The 17,202-nt window shown below is 34.7% G+C and overlaps 1 protein-coding gene across 10 annotated transcripts in view; it reads right to left on the minus strand.

The window, feature by feature from the left end:
- Positions 1–571: 571 nt before the first annotated feature.
- The window catches only part of OTOGL (otogelin like), a 97,181-nt gene continuing 80,550 nt past the window's right edge, over positions 572–17,202 (minus strand). For 7 of the 10 annotated variants that reach the window (XM_083859943.1, XM_083859947.1, XM_083859942.1 and 4 more), the window contains 8 exons: positions 17,129–17,192; positions 15,956–16,134; positions 15,501–15,605; positions 14,570–14,689; positions 12,919–12,964; positions 10,932–11,003; positions 8,658–8,737; positions 572–6,456 (listed from right to left, as the gene is read on the minus strand). In XM_083859943.1, the coding sequence (XP_083716069.1) occupies positions 6,256–6,456; positions 8,658–8,737; positions 10,932–11,003; positions 12,919–12,964; positions 14,570–14,689; positions 15,501–15,605; positions 15,956–16,134; positions 17,129–17,192 (867 nt within the window). In that variant the 3' untranslated portion in view covers positions 572–6,255. Of the gene's footprint in view, positions 6,457–8,657; positions 8,738–10,931; positions 11,004–12,918; positions 12,965–14,569; positions 14,690–15,500; positions 15,606–15,955; positions 16,135–17,054; positions 17,094–17,128; positions 17,193–17,202 lie in introns of those variants that run through there. The other 3 variants (XM_083859941.1, XM_083859946.1, XM_083859949.1) reach the window with 2 other exon arrangements.

Consider the following 17,202-nt stretch of genomic DNA (forward strand, 5'->3'; position numbering starts at 1 on the left):
ATTTATATCCACATGGATACAGAGGCAGCCAATGGTGCACCCAAGAGGTGTATCTTTGCTCTGGCCCTGCCTCTTCCCAAGCCTCATATCAAGTTTCCTAAGACTCTTTAATTTCAGTGAACCCTGGATGTGCCTGTTGTTCACTAGTCATTTAAAAAACACATCAATGTAAAAAATTATTTTTAGTTTCTATGTGATTACCAGATCAAAATTCATTGCAATGACTTAACCATTTTCTTTCAGACTCTGGTTGTTTTCTACAGTACACATTTCTATCCATATGTTTTGTGTTCAGTGTACAAAATAAGCCTGAAAACACTTCTATGAAGTACTAAGTACTAAGCACTGCTGCAGAACTATTGGTATGTCTTATGACCTTACAGAGGTCCAACACAAAGTCACCATTATAAGCAACTATAAATAAAGAATAGACAAGGATTCATAGCATAGGACCACTGATTTATTTCCCAAAGGTTGCTGAACAAGAACTTGGTTCAGAAAAAATATGCTGGGTGACATCCATCTTTGGCCAGATCTGAAGCTGCAATTTCAGAGTTGAACTCAACTCAATATAATTCCCAGTGCCCTAACCTGTCCCCAAATAACATTTTGAATTAAAAAAATTAGAGTTCCACTGTGTTCTTTGAAATTAAATCAGTTTAATGAGACAATAAAAATTGTTTACACATTATAAAATAAATAAAAATCAATGCCATAGTATATGTGTACCATAAAAAAAGAGCAACAACCATATTATATGCTTAGTATTTTCTCAGATGCTATGATCACATCATACTTCTGTCTTGAGACAATAACTTGTTTTGCAGTGGGCTGTTCCTAATTTTTACTAGAACCTGTATCCCACTGAACTGTGAATCCTGAAATAAGGAATAAAATTTTCAACTAAAGCTTTATTTAGTACTTGTAGTAAACAAGGCAGGCTTACTCTCACCAGAAAAATACCATTTTGGAGCTTTTATGTTATCCAGACTCAAAGACCCATATAGTAAAACTAAAGTTGCTGCAATGAAACCCCTGAACTCAAACACTGAGTCAATCACCCTCTCAGAGCAGCAGAGCACATGGATGTAATCACCTGAATGCTATTTTACCATCATCAAAAATAAGCTACTGCCTATTCAGCTGTTTTGCAAAGCAGACATGCTCAATCGTTTTTTCCAGAGCAATTTGTAATCATCAGGCACAAAGGGAGAGTTTATTAACAAAGTGATTTTCAAGACACCAGCAGGAGCCCTCTCTGTTAACCCCAATAAATTAACTGTGCATGGCACATTCCACCTTAATCAAAAGAACACTCCCCAAAACATAAGCACATTCCTTTATTCAGCATTTCTAGTGATTAAGTCATGACACCATTCACTATTGGTTTTCTCCAGTGTGACACCAGTACAGAACCAACTCTTCAAGCCTCCCGTACAAAAACTACTCATAAAACTAGAAACTACATGTACACACATTTTTTTTCAAACTATCTCAATGAAGAAAGATTCACAAATCTCTGATTTCAGGGAATCATTTACCAGTGATTCCAGGAGATACAGGATCACCTAATTTGTCTACATATTGAATTATTTTCCCAAATAGGCAAAAATGACTGTTCTTAAATGATCAGTACATGGATACCAAGGTCTAGTCAATGTATCTTATTGCTACAGTCCACTGCTCTTGAGCTCTGAAAATACCCTTCCTCCCTAAACTCTAGTGACCTGTTAATGGAGAGATAATGTTTTAAATTTTATTATTCTATAGGCAGCTTGGACATTTCACTTGGAATTTAAAGAAAGTTTAGGCAAAATTTAGTACACAATGTTATGCACAAACCATCTCCACTATAACCTTTTCTCAATAAAACCCTTTTTTTCTCTTGCATTAATGTGCTGAAGTCTAGCCCTCAAAAGATTTTTTTCCTTACATGCTGTGAATGTTTTTTTAAAATATGTTCCAGAGAATAGCTGGGGGAGTGTAGCTGTACAAATGTTTCTGCTGATGGCCCTCATGCTTTCTCTTCCATGATGGTTATATTGCTATGGTCTTGTGTGTGTCATTTATGTTTTGTTCCCTACAACACACTCCTATGGAATTCTTCCTTTGGACATATACCCATACATGATTACAGCAGCAGCAGCATCTCAAGGTAACATTTGAAAAAGGTTTTGATGAGACAGACTTGGAAAAATTATTTCAAGTCAATGTTTTCCATTGCCGTAGTATTCCTGAGTGGTTTATTTGGCAGTAAGTTTTTACACAAAGGTGAATCTCTGTAGCATATGGAAATTGGATTTGTCCTTTAAATTCTTGTAAAAGTCAAGATGGAAGAAAAAGAGATGGAAAGAATTATACAGAAGTAATTAACAATAATAGAATAGTTATAAAAAATAATTACAGTTGCTGTAAGCTGAGTTTATTAGCAGGGCAGAAGTTCAAGAGAAAAAAAATAGGTTCAGGGAAAATGGATTGTGAAAGAAGAGGGAAAGGAGCCACATCCGAAACAGAATTTTGTCACTGCTGAAGCACTGTGAACAGCACAGTGACCATTTGTAATCCCAGAGTGGGTTGCTCTAAATGTCTCTGCCTCTCAGTTTATTATGTGGCTTGTAACTATGTTCAAACACCAAACCTCAGGCCTGATCCTGCCCTAAAATTCCACCAATATACAGGAACATGTATTTAGGAAGAGCTCTGTCTGCAATTTGGAAATAAATTATGCAAATGAATTACACTTTACTTTTTATTTGTAGTATACAGATTTGGCTGGCTAAAACCCAGAATATTAGCTGGCAGTAAATCAGTACTCTCAGATTTTATTAATGAAAACACACAGTAAGTGGCTTATACCTAATATTAAAAGCTGTGCTTCAAATTCTATTTGTATATTGGGGCTATAGTTGGCCTTAACAAACTATCTGGTAAAAGGCAATGGAATTATAAAAGTCTAAAATAAATAATATGTCGAAGACTTACCATTTTATAGAAGCATATTCATGTACAATCTGATTCAAAGTGTAGAGATATTTTTATGCTCATCTCTAAAATAACTGCATAGTTTTATGGTTGAGTCTTTATATTGTATGAATTCTTTCCAAGCACAGGTAGGAGAACAGAACAGAGGAAGAAATGGGAGAAATGACAAGGCATGGTGGGACTGCAGCACACGGCCTCACTCCATTGTGCACAGTTCCTTGCATTTTTCAATAACAGTGTGGGAGTTTCAGGAGAATGACTTCCCAGCCTTCCTTTTAGGGGAGTAGAAATTATGCTAGCCTCAGTTTCAGAGTGGGTAGAAGGGAGGGAGCTCTGGGGGTGTAAAAGCTCTCTTGGTCAACAATAAGCAAACTAATTAATTTTGGTATTTAACTAAATAAGATTTGAGTTAGATCAGCTTTCCAAAGCAGCTCAAAAAACACACGTGCAGACTGTTACACAAAATTTGAGGACGGGGCTTGAGGCAGGATTGCAGAGTTGAGACATGAGAAAGCCAAGACAGAACCATAAACTGCATATGTGGTTTTGTGTAGGTTGCAGACAGAGGAAACTGGAGCAGAACTGCCACACTGCAGGCTCATTCAAACCTCTCTGGTGCAAGGCCTCAAGGGCTAGATCATGTTATATAAAACACACCACACTCTGCCAGAGTCACCCCCCTGGAGATAAAAGGGCTGGGTGGGCTGTCCAGGAAATGTTCATGGGATTTAAGAGATGCTCCCTTTCTGACAAGGCCAAAGCAGCCTGAGTTTGAAGTTTAACTGTAAAATGAAAGACAATCTTTCATTTCAGAGCCACCCTATCCAGCTCCACTGAAGATGTAAGATTTTGCTGTAGGCTTCAGAGAGAATCCTGACACTATTTCTACTGATTGTTTGCTTAAAAAAGCAAATTTTCTAAGTGGGAAAAAAAATAGTTTAACATAAATTATCTTATTGCAGGCTGTCATGAAGTTAATTTTAAACATAACTTTTTTAATAATTTCTAGGCTTTCCTAAAGTTTTGCATTAGTATTCCTCTTAGTGGCAAAGCTTAATTAATTGCATCAACGCTGATTTATTATCACTCTGCAAAATAATGTTTATTAAATGCTTTTGAATTACAAACACAATTATAAATCTTAGAAAAGCAAATGGCTTGCATACTTTATAAAAGGCCACAGCTGTTCAAAGAAAATGTTTGCTGATTATATTGAAAAACACTATATTTTGAGAGCTTCCTTTTTATCAAATGCTACATTCATTAAGTAGATTTGGGCCGAACTCTTTTAATGCAAGTGTAGGATACCTACCTTTATCTCAAAAATCAAAAGTATGATGGGGTTTTTTTTAAAGTTGTCCTTTAATTTGCTGTACAATTACACCAACATTACAGGTATGACTGTGATTTAACTTCTATTTCTTGCCTGCATGAAAAGCTTCTGTGCACAAATTCTGACAGCAGTATCAGAGAATATTTTGGTTTTAGGCTCTGGTCTATAATACAACTTGAAATATCTGCCTTAAAAATCATAACAACATGCAGATGAAGTATAGGCTTTCTCAAAGTGTCACTTTATTTTGATAACTAGTTGCTCATTATTTCTTTATAATGGTTAAATATTTTGCTGATATTTTACAATGGATTGCTATTTAATTTTTCAAGCAAGTCACTATTTTTAAAGATATGGATGAGTAGATAAGTCTTGTTAATAACAGCAGATTTCTCTGTATAAGCTATTTTTCTTTGTAAGCCATCAAACAGAATGTAGCAAACAAAGATTTGTCACACAAAGAAAAATAGCCTTGGATTTTAAGGCAGTTTTAATTGCTTATATTTCATTGTAATAACCCATACGAAAATCCAACCTTTTTGTAATTAAACAATGACAGCTTGAAATCAAAACTGTCATAAGATTTTCAAACTTTGAGACAAGAATTTCAATTTTGAAATTGAATTGTAAAAATTGAATTGTAAAAATTGTTAAAATCATTGAATTGTTAACAGTTAAAACGGAAGGTTGATAAGGAAAATACTGTCATGATTAATATAATTTTCATATAGTGAGTTTATAAAGCAAAGTAATCTAAAAACAAGCTTAAATTTGCATCCTTTATTTTTAAAAGCAGATTATGTAGTATGTTGAGTAAAAGGGAGATGATATTCACCTTAAGGTGCTGAATCATGGATATTTACAACTTGATTGGACATGAATAACCCACCTAAGTCCTTGGAAACATTTATTTTAACTGACCTGTTTTTCCTGGACTCAAAAACTATGAATCCTAAATTCAGGCAATAGTCTAAATATTCTGTATTGAAAAAAAATAAAAATATATTGAACACAAATCTTCAGACTAGAAGACAAAGACAAAACCCAATATGAATATTTAAAATGTACAATATTGTGGGGTTTTATAATAAATATATATACATATAATCTTATTCTATACTAGCAAACAGCCAATTTCTTATCTGGGAAAAGTGAAAAAATGGATATAAAATGGAAACCTTTGTAGCAGAAATGGCTTTAAGGTATTCTTAAGGTACAAAAGCTGTAACTCTTCAGCCTTTGTGTAGTCATGCTTCATATTTATAATATACATAAAAATTGAATACATGTCTAAGGTTGCAAGATACTATGATTCTGTTATGTACTCTGGAGATTTCCTACAAGTACTTACAGATCACAGTCATGTTGTTTCTCAGTGACTTACAGTGTAATCCAATCATTGACAACAGCTTAATGGACAAAAGATAGATTTTTGAGCAAGGTAAAAAATGTTACATTTGAAACCGCTATTTTAAAATAAGTTAATTCAGTCATTTTCAAAATCCTAATATGCTTCTTTTCTGTTTAAAATGGGACTGGTGAAGGTTTTAAATTGGAGGCCTCAAAGTAAATGAACCACTGAGAAATTCTTTGAGAAATTCTCCACTTTGACAGGTAGCCACGATTCAAAATGTTAAAACACTGGATATACTATCCATATTAACCAGATTTTTTCATCACCTCATCAGAAAGCCACTGGGTAGAAATAAATGATAGATGGACTACACATTGTTCAAAAGGATTTATGTTTTTCTTTTTACTCTTGCCAATACTTTAAAAGATAATTTGAAGAACAACAGACAACATCGTTGCTAAATTTCAGAAAAGTTACATCATAAAGCATAACTGATGCCTTTTTTTTATTTCCCTGCAGAATACTATACCCATCCATGCCCAAAAAACTGTGTCTGGTGAAAGGTAAACCATATGCACAGTAGTGTTCAGTTCCATTGGCATGAGCAGTCTATAGGCTCTTGAATGACGTACATAATTTCGGTGCCGTTTCCTGAGCAGCGCAAGGGCACAGTCAGGACTCGTGTTCCAACTTCTCGACAACATTTACAGAATCTTAGATGGCTATCAATATTGACATTGAAAATTGTTGCAGACGGGCATTTTCCATCACAAGAAGCCACATTTATCTATGAGTAACATAAAAGAAAATAAGAATAAGAATTAAAACTAGATATCTCAAGTTTTATTATAAAAATATTACATTTCAAACTTCCTTGTGATTAAAATCCATTTTTACATTTGAAAATGACTCTGGTCTTAAATATTATTTTATCTTCTAAAATTCATGCATTCTAAGTTTAGCCACATTTAATTTTTTTTTAATCAAACTTTTTGTTATTGTTTAATCAAGTGTTTTGTTTCAACCTTGTACCATGGATACCAAAATTGAATCTCCATTTACAAATTAATAACTTTGGAACAGCACAGCTGAATCTGTGTCCTTTTCATGTTCATTGATAAAAAGTCAAATTCTTCTAAGTAAAATGAAGGGAAGTTTATCTTTCTCCTTGAAAGAGGAAAAGCACATCAGTGCAAAAGCTTTTCCCTTTCTTATTTATACTGTTTGTGACTGAGGGCTGTGTTATCACACAAAGAAATATATCCAAAAAGTAAATGCAGTAACAAACCAGCTAAGGCACATACTAGCTAGAAAATTATTTGTGCTGTAGACTTCAGCAGAGAAACACTTTTTCTCACTGTTACATTATGTGAAGAATTTTCTTAGCTGATATGTTGACAGATAAAAAACCCTATACTTTTTAATTAAACTTAAGCAGAGTTGAAATGCTGAGAAATCAAGGATAGCTAGTTCCCTTTGTAACACCCTTAAATCGGATTTCTTCTGCAAGTGGGGCATATGAAAGATGCTGGAGCTATTCCCTTCCAAGCCTGTGATGAAATGCTCCATACCCATACAAATAAGACTAAAAGATTACTCTTATAACTTTGAAATTTTCTGAGATTTGACAGGAGCAATAAACAACTTTGTCCTAAGCACTAGTAATCCCAGTTATTAATTAATTAAATGTAGTCATGCTCAGCCCTATCCAAAATTGGACAGCAGTAATCTGGCCAAGAACACACATGTAGTTCTCAGCCAGTCACAGCAGATACCACCATTTGTTGGGCCAAAATCACATGATGAAAAAAGAGTGCCAGTGGGAGAGCTGGAGAGCAAAGGAAGGGGAATTTAGGGTATGAGGACACGAAAATCTGGACATGCTTTGTGTGAAGGGTAAGAGAACCTGGACTGTGTAGAGGATGGGCAGCCACCAAGGAACTTGAGAGCAAAGAGATACTGGGAAAAGGGGCTCTAATACAGATAGAGGTGGGATGGTGGTAGGTCTTTTTGGAAGGTGGGTAAAGAAGGAAGAAAAGATGAAGAGTTTACAACAGAAAGAGGAAAAGGAAGGCTTCGTTTTTGTGCCATTCAAGACATGACCTGGCCAACATTCTTGTTGCCCCTCTATGCATGCTTTAGTTTTGCAGCAATGTAGAGGGACCACAGCTGAACAGAGCCCTCTCTTGTACTGCAGCAATGATTCATATAAGACACTAGAAAGAGTTTGTTTCCACTGCCTATCCATTTGTCTAAATGCCATAGCTCTTAGTTAGTCTTTTTATCTGCAGGAGAGCAGAGATTTTCACAGAACTGAGTGAAAGGGCAAGGATCTTTTCACCTGGCATAAAAAACCTATGAGGTTTCACTAAATCTTTCATTTTAGTGTTATTTACTTAGTCAATATCATGTCTTTATTTTTGTTATATTGCTGTCTCTTACCCTAGGTTGCTGAAGTAACTCTGAGGCTCTCCAGACTATAGCAAATTACTCAAATTTCCTCTATATATTTACACTCCCTCATCATGAATCCTTCTAAAACTAAATAAATATGCCATGCACTCCTACAATTTAAATTTGAACATGTCACTATTGACCTTCTATCAGGATGGCTTTTAACATGTGATGCCATTATGCCTCTTCCCTGATGATTGCTTAGGTTCTCCAACAGAATCTTGCCAGAGGTCTTTAGGAAGTCTCGAGATACTTTGTCAATTGCTTCCCTTTCAAGTGCTTCCTTTTGTGTCAATTGCTTCCCTTTCCCTAAGAAGCACATTTTCTGCTCAGAAATTTCCTGGGGTCTGTAGATGGGGCTACACCAAAGCTGAGAAATAAGATGTCTTAAGCAGACCCATAAATTAATAGGATCGTGAATAGATGATATGGAAACCCATGCTGTGTGAGGGAGAAGACAGAGAGCAAAAAGGTTTTCTTTCTTAATGCTTGGCTTGGCATGCCATGGGCCCAGCACTGAAATGTTATGCTTACCGGGCTTTGACTTATACAGTCATTTTTTCTTATGGTTGTCCTGATTGTCATTTTCTGGCAAATCCTTTCTTCCTTTTTGCCTGATAAAATACAAAAAAATGCATACTGACTCAATATATCTTCTGTAATGTATTTATTTCTTTTAAAAGAATAAATATTAACATAATTTAAATAATTATACTTTGTTTTCATAAATATATGCACAGAAACTATTGCTTCCATAATTTTCTTTTTAAATCTAATATATTAATATACAGTTCCTGTGCAGTATTACCTATTTTTAGGTTACATAGATGAACATCAAATGCCCCAAATAAGCTACACAACTTTTTAAAATATTAAACTATGAATATTTTTATTTACACATATGACAAGAAAAATATAAGCAATTAGAAAAAATTTATTGAGTGATTTTAATTAGTATTAGAATTAATTCTGTTTTATTGGGAATGTTGAATGGAAATAGGATTTTTGATCCTGCCTTCTATAAAATTTTCAGAACTCAGCATTTGAGAAGGTGAAGGTATGAATGTTTCATGCTATTGAAGGTATGAAAGCTTCATGCTATTTTGCATTATTAAAAAATTAAATATAATTATATTATTTCAATACATTTTTGAGAAATATGTCCTTCAAGTAGCCTTGGAAGAGAGACACACATTTGCTAAATACGGTGCACTTTTTATCACCAGATCTGAAGCATGTAGCACATGCAGTCAGCATAGAGATCTAGGATGAGGGAAATACTGAATTTTTATGTTCAGTCTTGGAGATATTGATAAGAGTGTTTGGGAGTTTGTTTATTGAAAAATAAAGCTGTACAGTGAAAAACCATTTTTTAACATAGTAAAAGTCATTATATAATACTGAAACAATTAAACATATAATTTTTCATGCTTCACTCTGTATCAGACCATTATCACTATCTGTGTAACAGCAGTTATTTAGATCTCCTGATCCACTACCCATCAAAATGATCTGTTGGTTTTGCTGTGTAACCATTCTGGACATACATCATATAAAATCAGAAGCACTATTCAGTAGTTTCTTGACCTTCCTTCACGGTTGGGAGTACAGAAAAACAACACTTCTGTTCCCCAGAAGCTTGAGAGCACTTTTATAAGATAAATGATCTCTGAGTAACCAAGATATTCTGTAACCACACTCTATTGAGTACTGAAAAATTAGGTTGGCTGCAGAGTACAGCTAGATTTTAACCTGTGCATTGCAGAATCAAACAAAATTCTGTTACTGAATTAGCAGATCACTGTATGAGCGAAGTTTTTAGGCTATAACATCTCGCTTTTCCTTCCCAATGAAGTTGTTAGACTAAAACATCTCACTTTTCCTTCCTCAGAAACACTGAAAAATTTTTCTGTGATGTTTCAATCTGAAAGCGTTTGCCAGCTTGAGTATGTGTAGACTGTGCAATCTTTGTACTGCTACAAGTCACATAGAGATGTATATTTAACATTTCAGCCTATAAAGTGCTGATGTCCTATGAAAGCACTGCTGCTACACATTCTCCAACCTTGAACTGTAAAAGATCTGCATTTCAGTATCAAACGTGCTTTGTTTACTCACTCCTTATTTGAGGAAGGAGTTTCTGTTACTCACCTATCCTAAAACAAAGAATTATGAGTGTAGTGCAACGGTTTGTAACATTCTGTAATTTCTGGTATAAAAAGTGTATATTGCTGTGGGATTGTAATGGGGTGTGTTGTGTCCCCCTTCCCGCCCCTGCCCTCAATATTTTGTAACTTTGTAAAACATTATTTGTGACAAAGAAGAAATACAGCATAAATCCATATCTGCAAAGGTGAGATCAGAGAGTAACATAACACTCTTGCTCGATTTTAAGGCCAAAAGATTTCCATCATTAAATTAAGAGACCTAGGATCAGATTTAGAATCTCTTGATAACAGTATTCAGAATTAGGATTGTTTTAAAGCGATATTTCTTCTTAAAACTACCCTGTACAATAAGTTGCTGTGATAAAAAACAATTTCTACAATGAGCAGCAGAGATAACCATCAACAGCATATACCAGAAATGGATGAACCTAATTCTGACAGGTGCTGAGCAGTGAATCTTAACCAGGCTTTAGAAAACCACTGATCTGGGAGACAAGCAGAGGATCAGCACCTCTCAGTATCAGGCCCAGAGCCATTAACTGCATGGTAACATCCAATGACGATGACAGCTATGACACATATATCAAGCAGTGCTTATATTTTCAAAATAATAAAGGAAATACATTATAAAAAATAATACCTGGTTCACAATTAATACTATCAGTAGGCACTACTGGACTAATGGCAAAGGGTAATAGACCCAATCCAGAACCTGGCAGAATCATTAGGAATAGAAGATTCTCATGAAATAAAAACATTTCTGTATAAATGACACTTCATTAATTCTTACACTGCCAACTGCAATTTTTCTTTTAGCAAAAGATGATGAACTTTCCTGTTAGTCTTCTACAATTTAGAAATTCTGCAGCTCTTCAAGTCTCACTAAAGACGGCCTATACTTTATTACTCTCCTGGTTAGCACACAACTGGGATGCTTACTTTTAAACCAAACTTTTGGAATTAGTCTGTCTATGGCAAGGTAAGAATTAAATATATGCACTCACTTTGCATGCATTAAACCAAGCTCTTTTAGAAAAGTTATTTTTTCCCATTAAAAACCCAATGTGTCGCAAGCTCTATTTATAAGTACTCAACTGCTTCACCACAGGGCACATGCTTTTAGTTAAAAATAAAACAAAATAAAAACAAAATAACATATAATTGTATGAACAATGTCTGGGAGTGTTAGCAGCCACCTCAGCAGGTATTTCTGAAGTATAACAATGACTTTCCTGAGGCCACAGAATATGGCCAAAATTATAATTATATAAAAATTTAAAAATAAAATTATATCTTCCTGGTCAACAGAGAACCAGCAGTCAATAATTTTAAAGACTAATTTTCTAAAAAATGCCAACTTAATTTTTTTTTTCTTTCTTTCTTTTTTTTTTTTTTTGAGGGGATGAGGGGCAGATTTATTTTTTTCACACAACTTATCTCATGAGAGAAACATTATTGATTAGGAAGATTTTAGCACAATTCTGGTGTGTTACTTCTTTATGGTGATTCTCAATAAAAAACTATATTCTGTTGTATTAAAATACCTTTCATTTTCCATGTTTTGTTTACAATGGAACAACAATATTTGCAGTTTCCTTTCCAAGACTCACATAGCTTGGAAACTTGGTATTGTTCTGTATTTTATAAATATCACTACTTCTTATTTCTCCAAATTATATTCAGTACATTGCACTTCTGTTTTATATAATAACTGTGCAATATATGGTTATAAGTCTGCAACTTGCTATTCAATAATATTAAGTAAAGATTTTTATAAAATAATTCCAAAGACTAATTATCTTTTACTATAATGTTGAACACAAAAACAGCCAAAAAAAGGTAAAGGTTTTCTGTAATGTTGAACATGTCCTTGCTCTACACAATTAGCTTTACAGAACAGTGTTTTTTATATATATATACACACACACATACATAATTATATAAGTAGATAATAAGAATTTTTCTAGTCAAAATTGAAAAGAAAACCAGTTTTTCTCAATTTATTTTAAAATTGCATAAATTGTGAAACCTTTATGTCAGCTTGAGTCACATTTAATCATATTTTAAAGTTACACACAGAAAATGTGAATGTTTTACCAGATATTAAAAGGCTGATTTTATATAATCAGTATTATTCTAATTTTTGCTCATTTGGGATTGAAGAAAAAACATTCCAGTATTTTAAACTTAGAAAATATATATTAAGGATACAGAATAAATGGCTAAGTTTGAAAATGCATTGCAAATGTCATTGAATCAGGAATCACTCTTAAGAGGAAAAATGCTTGTCTTTTAAGGTGAAGATCATGTAGGCGGTATTTGAGAGCCAACTTAATGATAAAGATAATGTTTTAATTGTTTTAATTGAGACAGTTTCAATCTTCCATGGGTTATATTTGGAGAGATTTGGTTATACTCCAGAACAATAAAGTTAAAAATCACCAAGTCAGCAGCCAAATGAAGCAAGCTCTTGTAATGAGAGTAGTTAGGTAACTACAACAATTTTACGTGATTTTTAGGGAGAACTGCATGCTTTTTCCCTCTTTGTATCCCAGCAACTGAGGTTAAAAAATAAGCCCTCCAAAATGAAAGCCAGACTAGCACATATTGCAGCCTTCATCACTTACAGGTCTTGCAGCAGCCATCATTATACGTCTGCACAATTCCTCCATTCTAGGAAAATAAAAGAAGAATATAGCAAAAAAGTCTGGGCCCAATGCAAAGTGAAATTGTATCTCAAGATATTCCAAAGACATCAAATAATAAAAAGTAGTGCCACCGAAATCAACAGAATTACACAGATATGTATCAGCTGAAAGTTTGTTTCACAAATTCTTTACAGCCGTTGAAACTGAAAATGAACTCATCACTGATGGCAAGTTCAGTCGTGTTCAGCTGACATCTGATCTAGTTTCCTTTGAAGAAGTCACTTAGTTTCTATAAGCATAATTATATAATTATATATGCATATCTATATATCATATATATTATATATTTATATCTTCTATTGTCATCCATTTCCCCACAATGGAGATTCATTAGGATAGTTTCAAAAATTCATGTGAGTAGCCCAGATCTGTGTATCAAGCAGACTACGGAACATAAATAGAGCTCTTAGGATAACAACAGACAAAAGACAGAAATTTTCAGCTTCTGTCTCTTCATGTGAGCACATATTTTTTACCCCATTACATTGAATAAGTTGTTCAAGAACTTCTTAAAAGAGAACTTAAACTCAGATATTCCTGAATTATTCTTAACTGCCTGTGAGAAAAGCTTTCTTAGCTACTGGTTCAAGCCTATCCTCAGCATCTCAAAAACAGGTCAGACTGATTCAGAAAGTTAATTTTAGGGCTACATTCTTTAAAATCTTAACCTAATTGATGGTGTCAGAATGGTTCCAAAGAAGAAACTCAAACATTACCTCAAAGTAGTACAGGCATTATTTTTAAATAGAATACCTTCTTCAGGACTGGAAGAAATAGGAACTTTTTTTTTAAAAATGGAAGGGATAAGTAGGACTGATACTAAATTTATAATCTGTAGTCAAGGCAGCAATGGTACTTACCCTCTCTACATATATATTTATTATAATTTCCAGCTCATATTAAATATAGAATGTACTGCAAGTGAAAATTTTACAAGTATTATAAAATTAGAGCATTATTAGATTAGAAATCAAACTGTAAACAAATATGCAATCTTTGTGAAGAATACATGTTGTTCAAAGCAATTTATATGGATATTCCACCTTTATATTTTTAAATATATGATGTAGGTAGATACCCTGGATATTTTTGGTTATGTTACACAAATTTTAGTTTAAGAGATAATAAAGTTTATATATACTCTGTCATCTCCCTGATCATTGCACAACTTAAGGAATTTTTAATACAACTGACTTTTATATGGAGCATTTTTTGGATTTCTTGATCTGATTTATGTATTGTGTGTATTCTATGAACTTGGCAAAGTATTATTCCAAACTCAAGTAAGACATAGTGATTAGCACTTTATATAGTAGTATGTCAAGCATGATTCCAATTCCACCATATTCTAAAAGCAAACATCAACAAGACCCAAGCCAAATTCTTACACTCCACACAGATATTTTGTCAGTCAGAAAGAAAACAGGAGTATAGGAAATCACTGCAAATTGCTCATTTACATGCTTTTACTTACCACTTTTTTAGTGTAAAGGAATTGCATGAAGTTTGCATGCGTTGTGGAGTATAAGCCAGAGCAATTATTGTCACTTACCTTACCCAAAATACAAACCTTTGTACACTCAGTGTCATTAAACGGGGGGCAGACAACACTTGACCCCAGTACAATAGCCCCTGCAGCAGTCTTTACACATTTGTAGTTGGTACAATTGGAGGTCCAGGTGCTTCCTTCCTGGATATAGAAAACAAGGCCATTGTTAGGCAAGCCACAACACTTCATCTCCAGCCTGAAATGTCTATAAAAGTAGTGCCTTCATGCTGTAGCATCTTCTGGAGTGGAAAGTCTGCTGCAGACCACCCACAGGTAACAAAAGGGAAAGACCATCCTCTGACTACCAAAGGCTACTCCTCCCTGGAGCCATGGCTCTACTCTCCAGCATGCAGCTGAGCAAGGGTGTCCTACTGCAGAATGAAAGGAGACTGTGCCAGTTCAATTGTTTCTTTTACTCTGAAATCAATTGAAAATTTGAACCAACTCATGGCCATATCTAAATTTCTATGGATGTGGATGATGGAGCACACCATCAAGATCTTGAACCCTAGAGCCTCAATTTGCACTTTTCCTCTCTGTAGTAACCAGCATGAAGAGAGTGGCCCTGAGGGAAGGGGGGAATAGAAGTCCTGACGTAGGCTCAGAAACTCTCAACACATCTAAATCACAGTATATAATTTAGAGTTACAATTTGAACCCTGCTCTGCAGTTGGAGCATATCCAGCCTTAAGTAAATTATGACATTTGAATATCTTTGCAGAAAATATTACAAGCAACAAGATATTTACATGTGTGAAATGGCAGGTCTTTAGATAAACACGCTCATTTCCAATCATACATCATAAATAGTCTCCAAGTGTGTAACCAGCAGTAAGGAGGTTATGAAGCAAGAATGACAGTATGAGTTAACTAAAAATGCCTGTCAGACTCCTGTCTATTGTATCATTACAGTTACTTCCTATCTCTGTTCAGAGTGTTCAGAGGCACTTACCTCATACACAATCAGTGTTCCATTCTCTGTATGAAAAGAGCAGGACACGTTTTGACATGTACCACAACATGTGTGGTGACTGAAGGAAGGAATATATACTTGATTCTGGAAAGAAAGGAAAGGAAAAAGACAAACTAGTACTTTTTAAACCTACATTATATGGAAATTCTTTGATTTCTGAAAATAAAAACACCAAAGAAAATGATAGATGGATGGATGGATGGATGGATGGATGGATGGATGGATGGATGGACTGACAGATAGATGTATTTACATAGGCTGCTAGAAACTGCCTCTCAAAATAATCATGAGACACAAGATACACATCATCACTGCTAAGTTCTCAAGTTCTTGCTGAGTAAAAAGGACTAGCAAAAGTCTTCACTAAAACTTTTATCCTCATTGTGCTGTTGTGCTCACAAATTGCATCATTCCTGTATTTTAAGAATACTCACAGCTTCACATTGCTGGGAACAGTTCATCATTGTGAAATGCATGGCATTGTAGCCTGTGTTCTGATCTTTTTCTTGTAAACATTGTACAGTATAACAAAGGTCTCCATCCAAGTACTGAATCACTGACTGTCCAGGACTCAGTACTGTAACCTCTTGGAAGATGCACACATCATCCTTCTCTAAAAACAAAAAAAAGAAATGTTACCAGAGGGAAAAAAAAAAAAAAAAAAAAAAAAAAAAAAAAAAAAAAAAAAAAAAAAAAAAAAAAAAAACAAGAAACAAATTAACAGAACCACTAGTAAGACAAAAGTAGGGCAAATTCCTATCCACTGCAAAAGTATTCTATCTTTTAGACTTGATTGGTTTGTGGTTTTAATTACAAAACAAGAGTGGAAGGAATGATAATTCTGTTTTAGAAAATGCTACAAAATGCCAAACTGCCTAAAACTGATAGTATTTCTACTATGGAAGTAAAAAAAGTCTGTTGTTCTTTTTTACAAGTGTTCTAATATTTAACATTCAGCTATTCTGTGCATCACAAAAGGTAGCCTTTCTGTCAGTTAAACTACTCAGTCTGCAAATAGCCATGGTCCAGCAATCTGCCCAGGCTGTACCATAAATGTATGTTGGCTCTTGGAAGCAGTTTAGCCTGGACTGCTGCCAGGACTGGAGCTTGCCTCAGCACCCTTATGCACAGTGAAGCTGAAATCTCCTCTACATGCGTCACTGAGCGAGGGAAGGGAGCAGAGCTCTGATCTTAAGCCTGGCTACCTCCTCTTGTGCTGGCTGAACAGGTCTGCTGCTCTGTGTGAGATGTTGCCTTGCCTGTGTTGAAAGCAGACTAGGAGCAGCTGCCCTGCTCACACTCAGCTACCATTCACAGCCTGTTTCCCACTTGCCTTTCACCAGAGAGACTGCACCTGACTCTGAAAGCATGGGCAGTTCTACAACACTCCCACACTCTGCCAGAAGAGACACAAAATGGATGGGTTAGCAGGCAAAGCATCATATTTAGAAAAGAGAGTGTCACTGCAGAACTAGATAGACATACATCAAATTAAGATAAAAGAGTGTTTACATTTGAGAAGGTTACAATTACCTTATTTCTGCTTTCTTTGCACACCCTTTTAGCTAAAAACTAAAACATAACAATAAGAAATATGAAAAAGTTACCACAAATGTAGTGAGTGCATCCACAAGCACTGGAAACACTGCTATCTATTTTTTTAACTTCTCCCTGAGTATAG

This window comes from Zosterops lateralis (assembly GCF_965231275.1).
Source record: "Zosterops lateralis genome assembly, chromosome: 4".
In the NCBI taxonomy this organism is placed as follows: Eukaryota; Metazoa; Chordata; class Aves; order Passeriformes; family Zosteropidae; genus Zosterops; species Zosterops lateralis.